At 50.1% G+C, this 25,270-nt stretch overlaps 1 protein-coding gene across 3 annotated transcripts in view; it reads right to left on the minus strand.

The window, feature by feature from the left end:
* MYO18B (myosin XVIIIB) overlaps positions 1–25,270 on the minus strand; it is a 258,994-nt gene that overhangs the window by 32,167 nt on the left and 201,557 nt on the right. For all 3 annotated transcript variants that reach the window (XM_086682197.1, XM_086682198.1, XM_086682199.1), the window contains one exon: positions 4,454–4,584. In XM_086682197.1, coding sequence (XP_086538323.1) covers positions 4,454–4,584 — 131 coding nt within the window. The remainder of the gene's footprint in view (positions 1–4,453; positions 4,585–25,270) is intronic.

Here is a 25,270-nt window from a genome sequence, read left to right on the forward strand (position 1 = left end):
AGTGGGGAGGGGCAGAAAGAGAGGGAGAGAGGGAGAATCCCAAGCAAGCTCCCCCTACTGTCAGTGCAGAACCCACTGCAGGACTCGAACCCACAAACTCTGAGATCATGACCCGAGCCCAAATCGATAGTCGGACGCCCAGCAGACGGAGCCACCCAAGCACCCCAACGTACCTCCTGTCATAACGTAGAAGGTGAATATTGCTGGTGGTGGTGATGATGATGATTTTAATGTGTTGACTAGGCAAGCAGAGGCCCAGGAAGGGCAGGAGACCTGGTCCGCATCTATTTGGCGGTGCAGCCCGGACAGAACCCTGTCTCCTGACTCATCGGTGGCTCTTTCTCTCACGTTGGCGCACGTGGCTTTTAAAGAACTTGTGCCAAGCATTTGCGGACAGGGGCTTGCTGCTAAGCAAGATAATTAATTACATGTCTTCTGTTGTGGTCCTTCAGCGAGAGTCTCCATCAGACAACTCCAGTCTAAACGCACACACTGCCTGAGAAGTAACGTGTGAATGCGTTGGCCCCAGGTCCCAGTGACACAGACACGCATCCACCAGAGTGACAGGCCAGTTACTGGGTGGAGAACAAGGACCGTGACAAGAGAAAGGGGGAAGAAGGGGTCTGTTGAACACGACAGCAGAGTTTGCTTATCGGGAGTGTGGGGGGTGGGGTCCGCCTGGAAATCATCGCGGCCCCTGCACTTACTGCCTGAGCCCAAGCCGGCTCCTCGACTTCTCAAACTCCAGTGTCCTCATCCACAAACTGGGTACCAGCCTCAAAAGTTGGGAGACAGTGTCTACAAAACAAGTAGGTTGTGCAGCCTGACACAAAGCGGGTCCTCAGCAAAGAGTACCTGCCTGGCTGGGGGATCCAGTCCTCCCAAGCTAGAAGGACGCTCGGAAAGCCAGATGGCCTCCGTGGCATCATTTAAACGTGTGCTATCCTGCAGTAGGGAGCCACGCTTGGGAATGGGGCATCAACCTTCTCAGAATAATGGAGACAGGCTCTGAGTCTGTATCTTTTTAACAGTCTGGCTGGAGCCCGGGACCCCTAATAAATAAATTAACTCAAAATTGTGCCCGTGGCGGGAGCTGCAATCTTTGGAGCGACCCACATCTTCCCATTTTTCTCACTGCGGCCTAATTTTACCCAGGCTGAGAAACATACAAGTCACATACAACACAGCAATGGAAGGCACCTTTCTAGAGCACTGGTCTCCGACTGGGCCAACTGGAATTGACACACTCTCAGCTGACCTAGGAGTCAGAGGTCATCCATCGACCTCGCCACACTTCTCCCCCCCTCCCCACCCCCCCCAGCCCCCAGAAAGGTGAGTAGCTACAGACCCTGGGATAGCCCCAGGAATAGATGGGGCCGTCAGCTGACACATCTCTCCCTCCAGGAGTAATCAGCTTGCGCCAGGCCGCGGGGAGAACAGCTTAAAGCATTTCCCCCATTCATCCGAGAAGGCTGACGCCACCGCTGAAGTCGCAAGGCAGAGCCTGAGTGCAGGAAGGCACGGGAGTCAACACTGCCACACGGGCCGCCTGGCTTTCCGAGCACGTAACCACGTTTCCAGCCTGGAAGGCCTGTTACGCTTGGATTGAATTCCCAACACGGGGAAATGTGACTTTTCATAATTTGAACAAGTCTCTTAAAGAACCTTACCTCCAGCAGAAGCACCACACACACACACACACACACACACACACACACACACACACGCTGTTTCTCTCTCTCCGCCCGGTGGGTGTGAATCCTAATTGAGAGCTCAGTTTGGAGAGGTACTTCGACGAATCCCTCGGGCTCCCATCCAAACCTCGTACCCCGGGAGATGAGACAATTAAGAAGGAAGTACACCGTGGAGCCGTCAGGATGGGGGAACAGGAGGAGAGGCTGGCACCCAGGTAGGAGCTGGGGCTTTCCTCCGGATGTTGGCTCTGCAGCCTGGCAAGGCACGGACTGCCGTTCACTGCCGATAATCATTTCAATGGCAGTGTGACCAGAGAACAAGGTTTGTGCCATATTAATTCTTCGAAATGTGTTGAGACTTCTTTGTGGGCAATTCCCCCCCCACCCCGCCCCATCCTTGTGCCACTGGTCAGATCTCTGCTCTGTGTCTAGTTCAATTCCAAGTTAATGGGGCAGAGAGTCAGGATGGAGTCTCGCTGAGACCCAAGGCCATGAAAATGCAGACAGGAAGCTGGGGTTCAGATGGGATTCCCGGGGACCTCAGAAAAGTAGGATTGGGACAGAAGGTGAGCATGAGGCTTTTCACCTGGAACAGAAAGAGATAAGCGTGCCTCCTATCAAGATGAGGGTGAGGGCAGGGTCCCTTTAAGGCTCTGAAGGATCCCCTCTAAGCTGAGACTGGAGTGATGTCTGTGACCCTCTATGACCTTGCCACCAGGATCTCGCTTCCCAGGCTCCTTGCTTCCTGTCATACCTCTGCCCAGTCTATACCCACACCTGCAAGCACCCACACCCTGTGCCTCTTTCCAATTTGGTTATTTTTATAACTTTCATTTGTTCTGCTGATAGCTTTCATTTATTAGAAAAGCTATCCTAACACCCCAAACCCAACTAATCCAATTAAAAGTGGGCAGAAGATGTTCGCAGACATTTCTCTAAAGAAGACCTACAGGGGCACCTGGGTGGCTCAGTCGGTTGAGCGTCCGACTTCAGCTCAGGTCATGATCTCACGGTCCGTGGGTTCGAGCCCCGTGTCGGGCTCTGTGCTGACCGCTCGGAGCCTGGAGCCTGCTTGGGCTTCTGTGTCTCCCTCTCTCTCTGCCCCTCCCCTGTTCATGCTCGCTCTCTCTCTCTCTCTCTCTCTCTCTCTCTCGGCCTCTCAAAAGTAAATAAACGTTAAAAATAATAAACAAACAAACAAATAAATAAATAAAATCAGGCGTATCAAGTCTGTAACTTACAGGAGCAAAATCTCCTCAAAGAGGAACCTACCTAGTACAGCGAGGACTAGGTTTGTTCACCGCAGAAACTTTAGAATATGTAAATACGCTTGAAGCAAACCAACATTTAGGTCACCAGCAATGCCTTCCACCAGAATGTTGGTGTGTTTCCTTCTGGGCTTTCCTTTCCCCCTTAACGAGGCATGGTCAGCTCTACGGGCTCTCCCCACTGGCTAGACCGCAGCTGACTCACGTCACTGCTTCCTTCCCTCACTGCCCAGCTCATGCCCACACCTCCTACAGGTCAGCAGCTGGCTCCTGCTTCACCCTATTAAGAGGGGTGTGACAGGCAAAGGTCTAGGATGGGAAACTCAGCAGCCCCGGGTTTTGCAGCACCTAATTTGCTGTGCGACCCCGACCTTCCCCGGGGTCCTCACGAGAGTGGAGAGGGTTGCACTCCATGGTCTGATCGTTGATTGTTGTGGCTGCAACGCATGCCATCCCCCACAGAGACAAAGTCCAAGAGGGACCAGGGGCCGATGCAGCCCACACAGGGGTGTGTAAGGAGGGCACCGCCTCTGAAGGTTAGGTTAAGGCATCCTGTTTCTTCCCAAAGCAATCGCAAAGAAGATGTCTCTCCCTGCTGCCCAGGCTTTGCGACAGAGGCTGGGATGGGGACAGAGAGGCTGCAGCCAGACAGGCAGCTGTGGGTTCCAGAGAGGTGACAATGCCAAGGTTGCAAAGGCAGCTTTGGGGGACAGGACGCTATGGGCCTCCTGCACGGGCTCAACAGCCCGGGCCCATGTGGCCACCCGGGGCACCCCTGGCCTGCGGCAGCTCAAGACTTGAGTGGAGATGGTAGGAAGCAACCTGTCTTCCGAGAAAAGAGAGAAGCCCTGACACTGAACTTGAGAGGCCTTGCCTATCACCTGCTGGCTAATTTTGCATCCTTGAATCAGTCGTTGCCTTTGTGAAGCGATGCCCATTTCTGGGCACAAACACAGTGCACACCCTTACAGCCTGCGTGCCTGGTTCTAAGCGATGTCCATCTGGTACCTCATTTGACTCTGACAATCCTACCAGGTAGGCAGAGGGCTGAGTCCACGGAATGCCAATCTGCAGATCAAGAGTGGTCAACACCTGGCCATTTCACGTGGTCGGTTCAAAGTATTACGTCCACTTGACGCGTGAGGGGACTGGGCCCAGCTTGGACGCGTCACTGGCCACGATGACAAACTGGAGCCCACTCTGCAGACACGTCCCAGGGTCACCTCCCCTAAGTCTTGGAGAGCTGGGCCAGGTGGTTTCGGTGGCAACAAGGAGATGCTGACACTGGAGAGGAAGCAAGCATCCTGCCCCTCCTCACGGGAGCCAGCCGGTCATCCCTCCCACCATGAGATGCATCCGGGTGTCCCCGCAGATGGGCCCCCGGAGGACCCGAGACAAGGAGTTCCGTCTACCAAAGGCTGCAGGGCACCCCAGGGCCCCAGGCCACCTGCTGCACCCCGCTGCGCCTGCCCCCCACCCCCCATAGGTTACCTCTCCGTGTCACTGTCGCTGGATGCCAGCTCCTCCAAGGCTGCCTGCAGGTCGGCAATCCGCCGGATGGACGTCTCCAGGTCTGTCTGGAGGGTCTGTCTCACTGCCGAGAGGTCCTCCACGTGCTTCTCCTGGAGGCAGAGACCACAAGCGCATGTTGGCTTTGGGCAAGAACCCACACACCTGCCAGAGCTTCTGGGGAGGAGACACACGCTGGGCTGAGTCAAGTGTTCACTGAGCACCTAGTACATGGTGGGCACCCCTTGAGGCATGCTCTCTGCACAGATGGGCTTATGGACCCTCAGAGAGATGCTTTGAATTTTATAGAGGGCAGGGGCGTTTGGGGGGCCACCGGGGCCTGGCCCATGGACAGCGCTCACTCATCCACGCTGGGGTTCTGAGCCCAGCGTGTCCGACCCCAGAGCCACGCTCGGAACCTGCACCACCCACTTTGCACCAGGTACTACACCCTGGATGGATGAGCAAATGTATGAGCCAATTAATGTTTCCCAGACCAGTCACCGAAGCTGGTTCAGGAAGCTGAGTCTGCCTCAGGGTTGGATCTGCAGTGGGAGATGGGGGTCGGCTGGGGAGCAGACAAGAATGGTTCGCGGGGCGCCTGGGTGGCTCAGGCGGTTAAGCGTCCAACTCTTGATCTTGGCTCAGGTCATGATCTCACGGTTCGTGAGGTCCAGCCCCAGGTCAGGCTCTGTGCTGCCAGGGCAGAGCCTGCTTGGGGTTCTCTCACTCTCTCTGCCCCTACCCCACTCGAGTGTGCTCTCTCTCTCTCTCAAAATAAATACACTTTTTAAAAAAGAACGGTTCCCTTTCCACTCTGCCGTGCCATCCTCAGAGGGTGCAAAGACAAAAACTGACAAGCCAACGGGGCTCGTCCCAGAGCACCCCACTGCCGTTTACTAAGATCCTTCTGTGCCTGGCACTGTGCTGAGCGTCTTACCCTCAGGACCTCCCTCCCTGCTTAAAAGCCTGGCGGATGGCTATCATTGCTCCCATTTCGCAGATGAGAAACTGAGGCCCGGGGAAGCAAAGGCTTAATGGCAGTGCTGGAACTCCAGCTCCGCGCATCTGCCTCTCCTCTGTGGGCTCATCTCTTCCCCCTCCGACCCTGCCCTAATCGGATTCTGTCCAGACTCGGGAAAACCTCTGACTTCCATTGGCAACTGGTTTCACCCACAGATTTCACCCACCCCTACCCTTTAATTGCAATGATTAGCAACTGAGGGTGATTTTGCGCTCCCCCCAGGAGACACTCACTGAGCAATGCCTGGAGACATTTTTGGCTGTCACACCTTGGTGTGTGTGTGTGTGTATGTGTGTGTGTGTGTGTGTGTCTCACTGGCACCTTGCAGGGATAATGCCCAACATCCTATAATGCACAGGACAGCTGCCTCCACAGAGCATTACCTCGCCCAAATGTCCACAGTGTCCCTGAGAAACCTCGGGTTAAACCCAGAATCTCACCTGCCAGCAGGTAAGCCCAGGGGGAATCAATCAAAGGCAGAGGGAGGTCTATAGGGGAGGATGCTTTGAGCGGTGGTGTTGAGGATGGGGAGAAGCTGAAAGCAGCCTCATCAGCCAACAACTGGGGATCGGTAGGGGGGTCACGGTGTACCACTTTGGCGCTCTTAGACATTCCCGTTGGAAATAAGGGCTGTGGCAGCATGGAATGCTTCTGCAGAATGAAGGCACGCAAGCGGGATAGAACGGAGGAATATCGTGTCCCTAGCAGTCTGCAAATAACATGCGCGCAGTTGGAAAAACACTTAGGAAGTTGGTAGCATTTATACGATGAGGATGAAGGGAGTGGGTATTATATATAAAATGTTTCTTTTAAGCTGTTCTAATATCATTTAAGGATTATTTGCCGACTTTAAGACATTTTTTCACATTAACGTTTGTTTATTTTTGAGACATTAAGAGTGTGAGCAGGGGAGGGGCAGAGAGGGGGAGACAGCGAATCCGAAGCAGGCTCCAGGCTCCGAGCTGTCAGCACAGAGCCCGACGCGGGGCTCGAACTCGGGGACCCTGGGATCATGACCTGAGACGAAGTCAGACACCTAACCGACTGAGCCACCCAGGTGTCCCTTGTCGACTGTTGTTTTAAGGAACATATCTATACCAACCGCTGAGGGCGTGGAAGGGGCAAAATATAAAGACTTAGGGTCAGACCTAAGCACAGTCCCTGGCTGCCCAATTAACTCACTAGCTGTGCAACTTCAAACAGTTTACAGCCCCTCTCTGAGCCTGGGATTGTTGCCTTTGTTTCGTAGATGAAGAAATGGAGGCCAGTGAAGGCATCCAGGGCAGTAAGGTACAGAGCCTGGATTTAAAGACGGCTCTTGGGGCGCCTGGGTGGCGCAGTCGGTTAAGCGTCCGACTTCAGCCAGGTCACGATCTCGCGGTCCGTGAGTTCGAGCCCCGCGTCAGGCTCTGGGCTGATGGCTCAGAGCCTGGAGCCTGTTTCCGATTCTGTGTCTCCCTCAAGGTCGGGGGTGACAAGGAGCTGGAAATGCATTGCAGTTGATCGAAGCCGCCAGCTGTGAAATCCCCATCTTGGTGCTGACAAGGTGAGAGACGGTCCGAGGCAGGGCACTCCCCTCCCCCACCGGGCAGGAGGCCAGTGGGCTGTCAGAGGAAATAACACACATGGCTGAGGAGGTACCTGCCTCTGGACGCCCACACGTCAGCTCCTAACGGCACCCAGAGAACTGGCTGGGCACGAAGTCCCTGTGGCTTCCGAGCTCAGCCCCTTCCTGGGGGCGACAGAATTGACCACCTTCTCCCAGGCGACGGGGCACCTGTGTCTTTGTAAGACACGGAGAGGCTGCGCAAGGGCCACGGCTGGGCCGTTTTAGGCATGTGGTGAATGTTTATTTGGGAGATTGGGAAAGTGAGTCGGGAGCAGTGGAATGGCCATGCAGCCGGGAGAGGACAAAGCCGAGATGGGCGGCCAGGTCTTGGGTTTCTCAGTAACAGCTCTTTATGCCTCATGAGCCTCAGGGATGAGAAGGGAGCACAGAGGTCCCCTCCCAGCTGTGCCTGGGTCAGCTGTGCCCATGCAATGTCACACGGAACCCTCCCGGAGCCTCCTGGAGGGCAGAGGACGGGGCCACCAGGGACAGGCACTGTCATCTCAGGGGTGGGTGACTCTGGGCTGGGACTAAGCAGGGGGGCAGAGGAGAGGAGGCGCTGAGACGAAGCAAATCTGTAATATCATGAAAGACAAAGTGGCCTCTGGACCCAGGGTGCCGGGGTTCAAATCCCAGCTCTGCCATTCACTGGCTGTGTGACCTGGAGCCAGTGGATCAGACTCAACCTCTCTGATCTCCAGAGAGGAAAGGCTTGGCCAACGCTGGCACTGCTATCATTTAATTCTTAGAGGAGAACGAGGAGTGACCGGAGTGGGGGGAGCATTGCTGAGGTTTGCCAAGGTCACGGGCGAGCAAGGACTCTGGCTCCAAGGCATTTTCAGTGCCCTGCAGAGGAAGGATGTGGGTGAAAAGCAAGGGCAGCAGAGGGGATGATGTAACCAGACAGAGCGAGGAGAGCTGTGAGCAAAACCATCCATAGGGATGCCTGGGGTGGCTCAGTCCATTAAGTGTCCGACTTTCTGCTCAGGTCATGACCTCACAGTTTCATGGGTTCGGGCCCCGCGTCGGGCTCTGCACCAGCAGCGTGGATCCTGCTTGGGGTTCTCTCTCCATCTCTCTCCCTGCCCCTCCCCTGCTTGCGCCACCTCTGTCTCTCTCCAATAATAAAACAACAACAACGAAAAAAAACCCTCCGTAGATAAGGGTATCTGTGGACCAAGGACGGGGCCCGGGGGAGTCACATCAGACTCAGCGGGAACACCCCAAGGAGACGGTTTGGGGAAGTCTAGAGTATGTGCCATCAGTAATCAGCAAACCTTTCCTGCTTCAACTTGGAAGACAAATAGCGTCTCTGATTGCACAGACCAAGTCATTAGGAGAATGGATGCGGTGCCCCAAACAGCGTCCCTGGGGCAGACAAAACAATGCCCCCGCGGGAGACCCCTCGGGAGACACACAGGGGACACGCAAGAAGGGGGCACAGGGGAGGCATCCTCTCTCGCGTCTGGGAGCCTGGGACCTTCTTCCATTCTCCACAACATCTGACTAACAGTGCTTGGGATTGGACTGGGACCGCCACGTGCACATGGGGTCGCGTTTGGAGGCCAAGCGTGAAGCCGGTCTTCTCTGTTTTCATCTCTCTTTGGAGGCTTGAAGCGTGAAGAAGTTGGGGGAGGAATTAGGATATGGAACTATTCAGACAGTTAGACGTATACGGCAGAAACCCACTAGCAAATATGCCCACGTTCATCTATGGCCATATACACACTGTAATAACACACAACATAGATATTATATACATGTATGATATATTCATTACATGTATGTATATGTATGTTTATATACCTTTCATTCATTCAATAAACATTTATCGAGCACCTACCGTGTGCCAGCCCTGATCTCGCACAAGCGATGCAGGCTAAGTCCTGACTTCTGCGGAGTTCAACATTCTCGCAGGGACCTCATCTATCTGTATTGCTGGTGTTCAGAACATAGCAGGCGCTCAGCGTATGTTTGGGGATCGCATGAATGGTGTTATAGCATGACTCTAAGTGATGAATGAAGGGGGGGGCCTGGGAATTCATTATGCATACGTACTTCCACGCACACAGAGATAAATACAGTACTGTGTGTATGTGCTGACCTCCCCAGCATCGCTTAAGAGAATCATTAACCCTTGTTAAACTTCCAGGCTACTCCCCCTGGAACATGCCACACAGAGCTGCCCGTGTGGGAGGTCGTTCATACGATAATTAGTAGCTGCAATTAAAATAATCTCCTCCTGTGACATTCCATTGGAGGCTAATATTTAAAACCGTTGTTTGTTTTCTCTGCCCAGGGCATCTTTAGCAGACGGCCTCCTATCTGCAAATGCGCGGGACTCACGCATCAGTTTCTGCGGCTCGAGAGGTTGCCTCTACATCCTTTCAAGGTATCCCACTGCAAAGTTCATTTCTCCTAGTTTATATTGTAGATCAGGCCATCTCAAAACACCTCCTGAACATAATGAAAACTCACTTTGTTTTCTTCTGATGCGCTAAAGACAAATAGAAATGTTATGTTACAGAGCCTGCCTCCCCCCCAAAAAAACATTACACACAAATATATATGCTATTACAAATACATGTAAACACGCATGAACACACGTGTACGTGCATATATTCAGATGCACCTGTGTGAACATTCCCAGTCTGACACATAGCACATACTTAATAAATATTTGTTTAATTCATTATTATGTGAGTATATTTATTTCTATTTTCTCAAATGGGCAGGTCCCCTGCTAAATGTATGAAATGCCACATCTCACATAATTTTTATGAGAGCCCTCAAAGTCAAGTGCGACACAAGCACATAAGAAGTAACTTGAGGACATGATGACAAAGTAATGGCAGAGTTATTATCTCAAGCGGTGAGAGGTCAGGTGACTTTTGTTTTCCTTTCTATACTTCTCCAGACTTTCTGCAAAGAATATGGATGACGTTTCTTATCAGAAAGTTAAAAACTATATAAGATTTTATTTCTGTCTATGCTGCGAGGAACATTCCGCCGGACCACCCGCTCAGTGCCTCCCACGCTGGCCTCATTATCCCCATTTTACAGATGAGCAGACTGAGCCTCAGAAAGGTGAAATCATCCGCCCAGGGTCGTGCACCCAAGACACAGTGATCTATAGCTGGACCCCGGTGTCCTGACCCCAGCCCATGGCTCTTGTCCCCTTTGCTCCTGCTTTACCCAAGGATATTTGTGTCTCCAGAGGTGGGGGGAGTCTTCTCTGAAAGAAGTGATGAGATGATGGGGAATTTCCATTGTTTCATTCAAATTGTCCCAGGGTCCCTTGCCTGGGAGAAATGAGGCTGCGAGGCAAAATAAAAGCCCTGTCAACGGTGTCCTGGCTAGAGTTCCAGGGTCATATTGGCAATGGAACAAGCATTAGCATGGAGCTTTGAGTCTCAATGTGGGAAAGGAAAGTCTTGGGGTACCCAGTAGAAACCCCCAAAGGAAGCACCAGATTCTCTTACTTAGCGCCCAACCTCCAGCAACAAGAGGGGTTAAGGATAAGGTGGTCATCACTACGCAAAGTCCCTTTCTTCACAATCTTCCTGCAAATTAATTATTTGATTCTGTGTTTATCATGTGGTAATAGACACAGAGAGACTCATCAAAGACCCCGAAGTCACACAGCTAGAAAGTGACACACAGATTCAAGCTCAGGGCTGCCTGTTTCCAAAGGGTCAGTAAATACCTAACAACTCCTCTCACCCTTTTCTGCACCTGCAGCAGGCATGTCCAATCGATCCCTGCATACACCCAGGCAATCTAGGGCCAGAGTCCCCTCTATGAACCACCAAGCTAAGCACTTCATCCAGTGGCCCATCTACGAGCGTCAGCCGGAACTCCCAATCGTGCCACACCCTAAAAGACCTCCATCTTCCTGGAAATGCATCCTGAATCCTCAAAGAAGATACTGATATTAGTTGGTTGGTTGGCAGGCGAGAGGGCCAGGTCTCCTTGAAAACTGGTAAGTGCTCTGTGGAATTGAGAGACCCTGGTCGGGGGCGGTGGGGGGCTAACAACAATATGGGAACAGCAGGAGAAATGAAACACTTATGTGAATTTTGAAGAATTCTTAATCCTTCCTTCCTTCCAGTCCCTCATCTGGCAAAATTCAAGTATGATTTCCAGACAAAAGATCATGGCAAGAAACAAATGAAATAATGTATGGTGGTGTACATCTGGTCTACCTAATATGTGGGCACACACTTGATATGTAACAAAATGTCCTTCTTTCTATGAAAAGACTCAGAAAGTATGAAGCCTGCAGGTATCACATAGCAAGGACAGCCTCATTTTTCAGAAAATGTAGTTTTATAAGCCTGTTGCTTTTTTGTTGTTGTTGAAACTGGAAGGATTTAATACAGTGCCTCAAAGTAGCCTCTATCAGTTGAGAAAATAGAAATAGCTCTAGATCATTCAAACAAAAGAATTTAATACAGGGAATTGGTTATTCAGATGACAGAAAAAGGTGAGAAGCCAGGATAGATTAGCAATGGCAGGAAGGCACCGCCGACCTAGAGCTCGGAGGACAAATCAGAATGTTGGGCCATCCAATGGGAGGCTGCCTGGTGGATGGGAGGCCATCCAATGGGAGGCTGCCTCAGCTGCTGCCGGGGATGCACCCCCAAGGTAGTGCAAGAGAGGGAGAAATATCCTGGCTTCTCTCCCTCTCCTGCTCATTGTCCATTGCCGCCTTTCATTGGTTGACCAATGAAAGGCAAGGAAATGAGAAAACAGAGTTTCCTACAATTTATTTTTATTTTTTTTTTAATGTTTATTTTTGAGAGAGACAGAGACAGAAACAGAGAGACAGAGCATGAGCAGGGGAGGGGCAGAGAGAGGGGGAGAGACAGAATCCGGAGCAGGCTCCAGGCTCTGAGCCATCAGCACAAAGCCCACCACGGGGTTTGAACTCATGGACCTCGAGATCATGACCTGAGCCGAAGTCGGACGCTTAACCGACTGAGCCCCCCCAGGTGCCCCTAGTTTCCTACACGTAAAGTCGAGAAGAGAAGGAGCGGGAATGTATCTGAGAGGAAAAGAGGAGAATCACAGGCACAGAGCACAGACATATCCAGGCTCAACCCAGGCTTCATTATGAAAGACAGGGTGTTCTCAGTTTGTAGAAAGTCATCCAAATGTATGTTTGCAAGATCTGCACACTTTCCTCTCTTTCTCTCTCTCTCTCTCTCTCTCCATCCATACCTATATTTATAAATATTTATATTTTATATAGATGTAAATATATAGTAGATAGATAAATAGATGCGTGTGTATATATGTGTGTGTGTGTGTGTGTATATGTATATATATATATATGTTTCAAGGAAAAAAATCCTAAGAAATCCAGAATTACAATTTTCAAGTGTTACAGAACCAAATGTTGGATTACAACCCCCTAATCTGTATTAGTTATTTATTGTTACATAACAGGTTGCTTCAATACCTAGTGTTTTGAAATATGAAAGATCATTCACTATCTCTCTCAATGTCTCCTGTGGGTCAAGAATTCAGGAGTGGCTTATCTGGCTCAGAGTCTATAGCAGAATGAATAACAGCCTCCAAAGACGTCCACATCCTAATCCCTGCTACATGTGACTATGTTAACTTAGATGGCAAGAGGAATTTTGCAGGCGTGATTAAATTAAGGATCTTGAGATGGGGAGGTTATCCTGGAGTATCCGGGTGATCCCTAGATGTCATCAGAAGGGTCCTCATAAGAAGAAGGCGGGAGGGTCAGTGGGGAAGAAGGCAATAAAGTGATGGTGGCATCGTACCGGAGTGAGGCTGCCAGGAGCCAAGAATTTCTGGCTGCTTCCACAAGCTGAGAGAGGCAAGGCATGAGTTGTTCTGGGGGCCTCCAGAAGGAACCAGTCCTGTTTGCACCTTGATTTTAACCCCTTAAGACTTATTTTAAACGTCTGACCTCCAAGTCAGTAAGAGGATAAATTGCATCATCCTAAGCTGCTAAGTTCAGGGTAATTTATGGCAGCCGCAAAAGAAAACTAATCCAGAATCTGTATTAGTGAAGATGTCAGCCAGGGCATGGTAGTCCAAAGGCTTGACTGAAGCTGGAGGGTCCCTTCCAAGAAGGGCTCACTGACATGGCTGTTGGCTGGAGCCTTCGGTTCTCTGCCACAAGGGACTTCACTGAGCTGCTTGAGTGTCCTCAGGACGTGGTGGTTGGGGGTCCCAGGGCACATGATCCAAGACAGAGGAGGGCAAATGCCAAATGCCTTGGATAACCTAGCCTCGGGAGTGACAAGGTGTCATCACTACTGACCATCTCTTGATCACACAGACCAACTCTGGCACAATATGGGAGGAGGCTACGCGGGGGTGTGAATGCCAGAGGTTGGGATCATGGGGCACCATCTTGGAAGTTGACCAACACGGTAACACTAGACGTTCTTCACATATAAGCTCCATCTCCATGGACTCCACCACCCACAAAGGAAAACACCATAGCCATCCTGCACTTCTTCTCATTTCTAGAAACATATCTGTTTATAGGTTGAATTATGCCCCCCTGACCCCAAAATAGGTTGAAATCCTAATCCCAGGTACCTCAGAATACAGCTGTGTTTGGAGACAGGGTCTGTACAGAGGTAATCAAGTTAACATGAGCTGACCCACATCCAGTATGACCAGTGTCCTTATAAGAAGGGAGACATTTGGAAAGGGACAGACACACACAGAGGGGAGATGATGTGAAGACACACGGGGAGGGCTCCATGTGTCAACAGGAGATCCCAAGGATGCATCTACAAGCCAAGGAACATAAAAGACGGCCAGCAAACCACCAGAAGCTAGGAGAGAAGCACGGAGCACTTCCCTCTCTAGCCCCTATAGGGGGAGCACAGCTCTGCCGACACCATGATTTCAGGCTTCTGGCCTCCAGACCTTGAGACATTTCTGTTTGTCCAAGCCACTCAGTCTGTAGCACTTTGCTACAGCAGCCCTAGCATACTTGTATAATGCCCTGTGATCCTTTATTTGTCTTTTAAACACCATTTCTTCTCTTTTCTGGTTCCCACAGGGCTCCCTATAGAGAATTTAGAAAATAAAGTGGCAAAAAAAACCCTTTAAAAATGTCTGTTACTTGGGGACAACCCCTCTTAAGAACTAAGACAGTGTCTTTCCATCCTGTGTTCATTTCCGCCCGTGCGTATAGATACTTGGGTAAAATGGTTTTATGTGAAAGGCAGAATGGAGTTAGCCATGCAGACAAGCAGGGAGCCTTGGAACCCCCACCCTGCCCCTCCAGCTTGCCCCACCAGGATTCCCCGTCACCTCGAGACAGAAGGGCTTGGGATTCCAGGCACCTGCTTGCAGCCCTCCTTCTCCCTGCTCATTTTCCTAACTGATTGTTTCAAAATGCCCCCAGCTACTGCCTGAAGGCCTTTATAGAATTCCGGAAAATGACAGCTTGGGCTGTTAAACATCTAGATGATGAGGACCTGGCCTGCAAAAGGTCTAAGTTGTGTGTGCGATATGCATGCACACGTCACAGATGCATCTGTGGACACACACAGCATCTGCCAGGCCCCAAAGCTGAGGCTCTGAGCAGGAGGACACCTGGCCAAGGTTGCTGAGCCACCCCCTGGGTGGCCGAGGTAGAGCTAGAACCTAGGTCCTCTCTCTGTTAGACAGTGAGCTCCCCCCGGGGCGTTGGGGTGGGTTAAGCGTCTGACTTCGGCTCAGGTCATGATTTTATGGTTTGTGGGTTCGAGCCCCATGTCGGGCTCTGTGCTGACGTCTCAGAGCCTGGAGCCTGCTTCAGATTCTGTGTCTCCCTCTCTCTCTGCCCCTCCCCCACTCACGCTCTGTCTCTCTCTCTCTCTCTCTCTCTCAAAAATAAATGACCATTGGGGCACCTGGGTGGCTCAGTCGGTTGAGCATCTGACTTCAGCCCAGGTCACGATCTCATGGTTCGTGAGTTCAAGCCCCACATCGGGCTCACTGCTGTCAGTGCAGAACCCTCTTCCAGTCGGATCCTCTCTGCCTCTCCCCCACTTGTGGTCTCTCAAAAATAAATAAGACATTTTTTTTTCAACGTTTATTTATTTTTGGGACAGAGAGAGACAGAGCATGAACGGGGGAGGGGCAGAGAGAGAGGGAGACACAGAACCGGAAACAGGCTCCAGGCTCTGAGCCATCAGCCCAGAGCCTGACGCGGGGCTCGAACTCACGGACCGTGAGATCGTGACCTGGCTGAAGTCGGACGCTTAACCGACTGCGCCACCCAGGCGCCCCTAAATAAGACATTTTAAAAAAATAAATAAATAAACATTTTTTAAAAAAGGAAGTTAGCTCCTCCCTCTATATTTTCTGTTTCCCCCACTTTGGACTATGAGCCATTTTTGCCTAAACACTGGGCCCCACCCCTGTGCGATAATGGTGCCACGGACTGGGGTTCCAATGGTGAGGAGGGGGCTTTGTACTGGATTCTGGAGGGTCCCAAGTTTCTCCGGATGGGTGGGGGGTGGTGGAGGGCATAGACTCCTTTCCCCGGCACCAGACCCTCACAAAAGACCAGTGGGGTGGGGACAGCCAGGAGGGAGGTGATCAGGCTTCGTGAGTCTTTGAATCACAAGCTTTGCGAATTAAATTAAATTTAATTAATTAATTAATTAATTTAATTTAATATAGAACAGAGTAGTATAAAATAAAATAAAATAAACCCAACTCTCTAAAAATTCCTTACAGCTCTAGCTACTCAGAGCTCACAGCTTTCTCAGCCCTAAAACTGGCCCCAGGCTGTGACTTCTGATGCAGCATCTTCAGAAAGGGGCAAAGAAGGACTGTGGGTGGAGTCCAGCCCTCCCAAGGGGACACCTGCAGGCTGTCACAAAGCCCCGCCAGCCACAGACAGCCATCCTGACCGGGAGTGAACTTCCAAACACCCCATTCCTGACTCCCCAGAGTCGCCCACCCAGTTGCTTCCTGCAAAAAAAAAAAAAAAAAAAAAAGAAGAAGAAGAAGAAGGAAGGCATTTCATTTTTCTACTCAGATGCAAATATGACGTATCTGTGCCACCCAATTTCTCCTGACAGAGGAATAATTATATCAACATAATTAAGTCTCAAATGCAAAAATTATCTGTACCACATACACTGACACTACACTTCCCGCATCAGAGGGCCATTGTTCCAGGCAGTAATTATCGAGTCACCTTTGACATGTCTTATTTCAATTTAAATGGAAATGAAGCTCGTATGTCTTCTCAGCCCACTAGTCCATGTGATTGCAGAAATAGGGAAGCTGGACTTTGAAACTTCGCAAGTGTCCCCTGGGTCCTGCACCCAAAGAAGGTAACGCGAACGCCATTTATTCCACACCCCTCTACCCCGCCCCCCCCCCCCCCCCCCCCCCCGGTCCCTACTCTGGGCTTCAAGCGTCTCCTCAGTACAATGGGGCTGGTCTCTTGCATTTTTCTCCTGCCCTCTGTTCATGATCATAGAGGGTCCATCATCATCCCCTAAGGGTGCTCTTGCCGTCTTCAGCTGCCGTCCCTCTCTTCCGCCTAGCCCCCTTTCCGTGCTGCATCTCGTAAATCGCCCAACGGAGAATCTCTGTAATGTGATCACGTCCTCTCCCGCTTAAGAGGCGCTAGTTCCCCCTCATTTCTCACAGCCCAAACTGTGCGGCTAAGCCTGGCGAGGCTTCGTGGTCCCCCGCCCACCTTCTGACATTCTTCTCCTTCCAGTGCCCACCCTCTGCACCCCACTCACTCATTGGTAATTCCCGTGGTCTCCACCAGCTCCCAAACAGGCTGCCCTCCTTCCTGCCTCTGTGCCTTTGCGCCTACTGTTCCTCTACCTGGAATTCTCTTCCCTGCTGAGTGAACTCCTACTCATCCTTCAAGACCCATTTCATAGTCATTTTCTCCATGATGCCTTCTTCCACGGCGATGCCTTCTCCATTGCGTCCAGTCTGACGCTGGCGCAGTCGTCACCCACCTACCTGACCCTCAGTTTCCCTAAACTGTAAAGTGGGAATGACCTCAGCATGGCCGTGCTGTGGGATTGTACAAGAGCCCACAGATGTGGGCTCCTGGGTGGAAGGTGCTTGATATACCGCATACAACACAGCAGGTGCTCCATAAACAGCCCTCTTTTCTGTTCCCGGAGCAACCGGGTGACAGCTTGTAAAGTGTGGCAAGTTGACGGGGGGGTCCTCTATTGTGACACTTTCTCACGTTCCCCCCATGTCCCCTGGCCCTCTCATGCTCCTCATTTAGGCAGCTGGGCCACTCAACCCTGCACCCGCCCTGGCTGTACTATTTCAATGCCCCAGATCCTTCCTGTCCCCTCTCCACCAAAACACACTCCCATCTCTCCCAACTTCCTCACTTCCCAGTCACAAGTCATGCAAACGTGTCCAAGAATCGGAGAAAATCATTATTGCCAATGTGCTAACCCCCACTGTGCCCATGGTCAGGTGAGATCTCGTCCTTGTTAGCATCCTTCTGTGTTCAGAGAGTTCCAGGAGAGGCGCGGTGCGGGACCACAGATACTCCCTAGGAGTCGAGGAATATGCACAGCCAGGGAGAGACAGCGCAGCGGTGAGATTGAGAAAAGGCACCAGACCCAAGCCCCGGATACAGGGCCCGGGCCTGCCCCGACTCCCCAGCACCAGGGACACATGCGAGAGTCTGCCCTCTCAACTCCACGTTAGCCATCCATTCTCCCCCTGTCTGCAAAGCCCAGGTCACGTCCACGTGCTTTGTAAACTGTGAAGAGCTGAATGCCTACAAGACCATTGTCATATGGCTGCGTCCCTCTCCAGAGATCCACTTTGCTTCAGGCACACACAGTCGTCTTATCGTGACTGAAGCCCCAGCCGGCGGTCCCAACAAGCCAAAGAACCATCATGAATGAGCTCGAGTGAACGGAAACAAAGCCTCCCAGGTCCATCAACCTTCATTAATAGTCTTGTGTTACTAGATACGTCCCCCCGCCGGAAGTGATCAGCCAGGACGTGGACCGGAGCTGTGGGTCCTGGCAATCAATGCCGGATCCCAGCTTTTCTTGTGCTTGGACCGCGGTCAATGCCGTCTGGCTGAGAAATGGGTGGAAATAGGAGCTGTTGTCAGAGAAAACAGTGCGTGCGACATTAACAGCTAAAGACGCCGATAAACAGCGTGCGGCCAGGCGTGATAATGACCGGAGATTAAGACAATGATTTCTGGACTTGATTGACTTCCATCTGCTGAGGCGAGAGGATGTTCCAGAGACACAAACACCCTGGCTTCATCTCGAAGCAGTGGCAAGTTCCACTTATTGACTGGGAAATGGGCTTTTGTCAGTAGTTATGACTGTCATTTTTATTCATGCTACTTTTTTTGTGGGAGCATAGTTTCAAATGCTCACTAACTCCTCTAATTCAAGAGCACTATGTGGCCTCCAGACAGGGGTTCTGGGTGGATTTTTATTTTCTGGATGGAAGGAGGCTCTGTTAGAAAGGAGGGTTTCTCAATTTCAGTGTTACTGACATTATCGACACTACTGATGTATTGACATCGATTGACATTGACAGGGGAGGGAGATCATTTTTTTAAGTTTATTCATTTTGAGAGAGAGAGACAGAGAGACTGAATGGGAAAGGAGAGAGAGGAAGAGAGAGAATCCCAAGCAGGCTCTGTGCTAACAGCCTGCCAACAGCACAGAGCCTGACGCAGGGCTCGAACTCAGGAACCGTGAGATCATGACCTGATCAGCCAAAATCAAGAGTCGGACAGTTCACTGACTAAGCCACCCAGGTGCCCTGGGGAGGGAGATTATTCTTTGCTGAGGGTGCCGGGAAGCTGGCTGTTCTATGCATTTCAGGATCATTAGCAGTGTCCTTGACCTCGACCCAGTAGATAACCAGCAGCACGCCTGCCCCCACATTGTGCCCATCAGTGATATCTCCAGATGTTGCAAAATATTCCCTGAGTGGCAAAATCCAATGCGGTCGAAAGCCAAGCTAAAGGCAGAAGGGGGGCAGTAGACACAGACTCTGGATCAGACAGATGCGAATTTGAATCCTGAACTGATAAACCACTTCCTGCTGTGTGACCTCATCTTAAAAGAAATCAGCTTTCCCCTTCCATGGCTTCAGGGGGTCTGGAATAAGGAGAGGGCATGATACAGTGCCAGCCACTCCCAGGGAGGCCCCTGGGCCAGCGGCATCACCTGGTTCCTGGTTAGGAATGCAGATTCTCAGGCCCTGCCCCAGATGTGCTGACGTAGGCTCTGCGTCTTAACAGTACCCCGAGGTGATCCACATGCATCGTGATGTTCCTTCACGAAATAGCAACATCTTGATTGGGCGCGAAGGTTTCGAAGTCCAGGAGACCAATTCCATGTCCCGGCGCTAATCTTTCCTACTTATTTAGCCTTGGGCAAGTCACTTCGTCTTTTTAAACGCTTTTTTAAAAAAAAATTGTGTAAAATAAAGGGGAAAAAAAAATATTACCTGGCTCATGAGGTTGGAAGTGCCGATTTCATGAGACAAATTGTGGGAAGCGTGGAAAGCACTTTGCACTGTGTCAGCCATGTAGCAGACAGGCAGTAAATGTCCCCAGATTGCCCTGTCCTCCTTTGAGATGCCTCCCAGACTGTAACATTAGGAAGCCCAGGCTCCCCGCGGGGGGACACAGAGACGTGGAAGCTCCCTCCATACACTTTTGTGATCTTCCTTTTGATGGAGTCTAAAATTATATCAGCCACTTGGCCACTCGTGGTCCATTTATTCATTTATTGACTCAGCGGGAAAGAAACGATCGCTAAGCAGTGTGCGATCTCTCTTTTCTCCTCCACATATCAAGGTTGTGGCCCATGCCACCTGGACGAACAGCTTCATCAAATCCACCTCGCTGCTGCCCTCCATCCCACCCTCCCCCCACCCCTGGCTCTTGCCAGCTCTATCCATCCTGCCCTCTCCAGCACGCAGGGTCATCTGGACCTTCTCATTGAGGGGCTTGGCTCAGAGGGGCTGCTGGCCTCAGAGGGGCTGGGGCTGCTGGAAGGCAGGCCTCGTTCATTCCCCTCAGGGTAGACACATGGCTTTGACTCCCTCCCAGGGCCAGGGAACATGTTAGCAACAGGCTCCAGAGGCTCCTCCTTCTCCTCACTCCCTCTCTGGAGGCCACATGCTGCCCCGGGAGAGACAGTGGTCTGAACTAAGCAACAATTCCTTAAAATGTCTCCACGTTTGGGGCTGCCTCGGGGGCTCAATTGGTTGAGTGTCCAACTTTGGCTCAGGTCATGATCTCACGGTTCATGGGTTTGAGCCCCACATCAGACTCTCTGCTGTTCTCACAGAGCCTGCTTGAGATCCTCTGTCTCCCTCTCTCTCTGCCCATCCTCTGCTCACTCTCTCTCTCAAAGATAAAATAAACATTAAAAAAAAAAATGTCTCCACATTTGAATGAGGCCCTTCAGGACCTCTGAAAGTAGGTCTAGGAGTTTCCTGTGCAAATCCAAGTGCTTGATGGAACCCTTTCAGCTTTTATGTTCCAAAACAGGGGCAGCAAACTATGGCCTGCAATTCCAATCTGGCCTGTGTCTGTCTTTGTAAATAAAGTTTTATTGGAACACAACCACACATTCATTTATGTATTGTCTGTGTGGATGCTTTCAGGATTCAGAGGTTGAGAGAGAGTCTGTGGTGCACAAAGCTGAAAATATTTACCCTCTGGACCTTGGGGGAAAAAATTTACCGGTCCCTGTTCTAAAATCTTAGGGTTCTAAAATTCAGTAGCTTTTGGGAGTGAATAATTCTAAGAATGTATGACTTTCAATAGTCCATACTTTTATTAGGCTGAACCGTGTGAAATCAACTATAGTCAACCATTTTATATACAAATGGAAATTTTGTATGGTTCAACCTAATAAGATTTTACTATTATGTATGTCTAATGATTCAAGCTTCTACGAGTCCTAAGATTTTCTACCTTGAAGATTCTAAGGTCTTAGATACCATAGTATCTCTAGGATGCTATCATTCCAAATGCTAAGATTCCACAGGTCTAAATGTTGGGCAACCATGTTGTTAGGAAGTCATATCAGAGGAGAGGAAGGTTTGAAAGTTAACTTACAGGCATAAAAGAGTTTAGCTGTAAAACTTATTTTTCAAAAAATGCAGGGCGGTGGCGCCCTGTGGAAAAATGGATGAAATACAGAGACTAGATGACAATGTAGGTGTCCTTGCCATCCCAAGACCAGGGTGGCCCAAGGCACAAGTGGGGTTTAACCTAAAGGAGTTGACGGCTCAGTGAGGCTATCTTGAGCATAGCCTTGTACTTCTTGCTCCAAAACCAAGTCCCCCTCCTTCTGGCCATGAGAAGAGCCATAAGTGGCCCAAAGAGGGAATTGGAAAGGAAGTGCATGTGGCCTGGCTGGCTTCACCCCGGGGAAGAGGTCGGGGAGGAACCGCGAATAAGACTGGAACAAAGGGGAAGAATTCAGATTACATGCCAAAAGGTTATGTTGGTGCCAGATTATAGCTGCTGGCCACAGGTGGCTACTGAGTGTTTGATACGTGGCCCGTGCAAGTCAACAGCTGTGTCCTAATCGTATTTAATTTTAATGAACGTAAATTTAAATAGCTCCATGAGGCTGCTGGCAGACATATTTGGAGACCACCTCTCTAGGGGATTCGCATATGTTCTAGGGAGATAGAAAAGAACCTAGGGGAGCCTTGCTGGCTCAGTTGATGGAGCATGGGACTCTTAATCTCAGGGCCATGAGTTCGAAGCCCCACACTGGGCACAGAGATTACTTTAAAATTAAAAACTAAAATAGAATAATCTAAACACTGGGGAAATCACTGTGCCTCACCTGTCCTGATTGCTGAAGTTATCACTCCAGAAGACAAAACTAGAGAAACCTGAAGCTTCTTAGAGCCCTTGGGGTCAAGGTGTTTATGCTTCTAACCCTCCAAGAGAGGTTATTATTCTATATTCTAAAGACTCAGCACTGAAAGGCACATGTGCCCAGGACACCCTACTGATTACAACTGGCAGCTCCCAACCCCATTTTTTTTTAAATAGCAGGCCTTCAGTTTTGCATATGCAAATGTTTGATGGAGTCACTCAACCAGACAGCAGATATTTGAGCACCTACTGGGTGTGTGGTTAACTTTTGGACCCCCACAATGGAAGAGTCAAGAAGAAAGGGATGCCTAACAACAGGAAGTACACGGTTAGCTGGGCGGAAAGGTTAGAGAAGCAAAATAACCATATCACTAATACAGAGGCAGGAACCATAAACTAAATAGGGTAGTCGACTGTGTGGTCAGGGTCTGGAGGGGGGGAAGCTCTGTCTGTCACCTCTCTCAGCCTCTGTCTCCTGATCTGTAATATAACCATGATGCAGTGTCTATATTAGGATTCCTTGTGTCTACGTGCACCACTGAGGGTCTTGTTAAAATGCGCAAAGGTGTGGCGTGGGGCCTGGGATTCTGCATTTCTGTAGCCATGACCACTCATCTGTGAGCCACACTTTGAAAAGCAGGCAGTAGGTCCCAGGGGATTTGGGAGAAATAAATAATATAAGGCATAAAACATGCCTGGCATAAATGTCAAGCTGTTATATAAATAACAGCAGTTAAAAAAAAACCAAGTAAATATAAACTATATACAACTCAACTTAAAATCAACCTTCAGCTAAAATCCATAATGGAAACCAACCGACCAACCAACCATGGGATCACAAATCAAGGTTCTTTTTATACTTTTTCTATGAAAAGGAGTCCCTTCCCCTGCTCTGGTTAAGTATGTCTTAACTATTAGCATCATCTCACAAAAGTCAGAATTCTCCCAAAGATCCCTTCTGAAAGCCATTCCAGTTAAAATGCAAACATAATTATTAGGCTCGGAACAGTGCAGTGTCCTTGACTCTCAGTGTCTCATGATGGCCTGACATTAACCCACAACCTACTGTTCACTCTCACAACAGAAGTGTGTATACAGACTGCTGATTTGTGTCCTTGGGGTTTTCCAGCTGAGGCAGTGCTCTATAATGAACACGGGGTAGGTAGGGACACTTATTATTTTTTGACCTTTAAAATGTGCCAAACACTTGTAAATCACCTGACTATGTTATAACACATTTTAAAGATGAGGAAACTGAGGCTCAGAAAAGACAGGTGGACTTGCCCTGGACACACAGTCTGGAAAGGCTGGAACCAGGATTTAAATCTAGCTCTGCGGTCTGTCTCCTATTCTATTTTTCCTTCCACTAGAGCTTAGAACAGGAGTCAAAAAGGCACAGCCTGTGGTTTTGTTGGTTTGTTTTGTAAATAAAGTTTTATTGGAAGACATATGCCCATTCATTTGTGTATTGTTTATGGCTTCTTTCGCACAACAATGTGCAGTGTTTTGTGACAAATTATATAGGCTGCAAAGTCTAAGATATTTACGCCCTGACCCTTTACAGAAAACATTTGCTGATCCCTGGTGAAAAGCATCCAATTGCTACCTGGGCACAACACAGGACATTTGGGCAGGCTCTTGGGAAGAAGTGAAACCCATCTTATTTCCTGAGTTCCTTTCCTTTTGTTTGCTGAGAAGTGACATTAGGCTTCTTTTTTTTCTCCCCACCCACCAGCAATGAGCTCACAAAGGCTGGAGCCTAAAGGATTCCCCTTGAGTATTTGTTTATAAGCCTCTCTCCAGCAGGACGCTTTGTCTCCAAATCGCTGCCAAACTTAATAACAGCACTGACCACATCATCTCCCACCTAGCTCCGCTCCGCCACAAAGCTGGGTGGATGTCAGCTGTGGAGAGCTGCAAATTGCCCAAACAAGGACAGTTGTAGCTTGTTTTTGCCTTTCTTTTTCTATTTGAAAACTTTTCGGGGAGGAAGATGAGAATGCCATTAGGGAAATGGATGTGTTGATTCTAATTATCTGAGCGGGTGGCAGAGGTGACTAGAGGCAGGATGGGCTCCGCGTCATTTACCTGGCATGCAGCCAAGGCAAGGCTGGGGAAAGGGCAGAATTCCAATGAAGCCAGTGCCCAGGACACTGAGCACAAATAAGGAGGCATCCACGAACCCACCCGTTACGAGGGAGGACAGCACACGGGGGACAAGATTCCCAGAATTGTCAAACTGGAAAAGATCCAACCACTTCTTCTATCTCTGCTCTGAAGTTCAGAGTTTGCCTGCTCTCAAAGGGGCTCTGAGGTGCTCTCTGCTCTGGGTCTGACTCTTGTGTTGATGATAATAGTGATGATGATGGTGGTGGTGGTGATGGTCATGCTAATAGTCATAGTGGTGGTGATGGTGATGATGGTGGTGTAATGATAGTGCTGGTGGTGGTGGTGGCGGTAGTGGTAGTGGTCATGGTGGTCGTCATGATGGTGGTGATGATAATAATGGTGGTGGTGGTGGTAGTGTTCATGGTGGTGGTGTTGGTGGTGATGGTGGTGATGATGATGATGGTGATGATGGGGGTGGTGGTGGTGGTTATGGTAGTGGTCATGATGGTGATGATGATGATGATGGTGGTGGTCGTCATGATGGTGGTGATGATAATAATGGTGGTGGTGGTAGTGTTCATGGTGGTGGTGTTGGTGGTGATGGTGGTGATGATGATGGTGGTGATGATGGGGGTGGTGGTGGTGGTGGTGGTTATGATAGTGGTCATGATGGTGGTGGTCATCATAATGGTGGTGATAATAATGATGGTGGTGGTGGTAGTGTTCATGGTGGTGGTGTTGGTGTTGATGAAGGTGGTGATGATAAGGGTGGTGGTGGTGGTTATAGTGGTAGTCATGATGGTGATGATGATGATGATGATGGTGGTGGTCATCACGATGGTGGTGATGATAATAATGGTGGTGTTGGTGGTGATGGCGGTAATGATGGGGGTGGTGGTGGTTATGGTGGTGGTCATGATGGTGATGATGATGATGATGGTGGTGGTCGTCACGATGGTGGTGATGATAATAATGGTGGTGTTGGTGGTGATGGCGGTGATGATGGGGGTGGTGGTGGTTATGGTGGTGGTCATGATGGTGATGATGATGATGATGGTGGTGGTCGTCACGATGGTGGTGATGATAATAATGGTGGTGTTGGTGGTGATGGTGATGATGATGATGGCGGTGATGATGGGGGTGGTGGTGGTGGTTATGGTAGTGGTCGTGATGGTG

Source organism: Puma concolor, chromosome D3 (genome assembly GCF_028749965.1).
Source record: "Puma concolor isolate L17-30 chromosome D3, mPumCon1.1.hap2, whole genome shotgun sequence".
In the NCBI taxonomy this organism is placed as follows: Eukaryota; Metazoa; Chordata; class Mammalia; order Carnivora; family Felidae; genus Puma; species Puma concolor.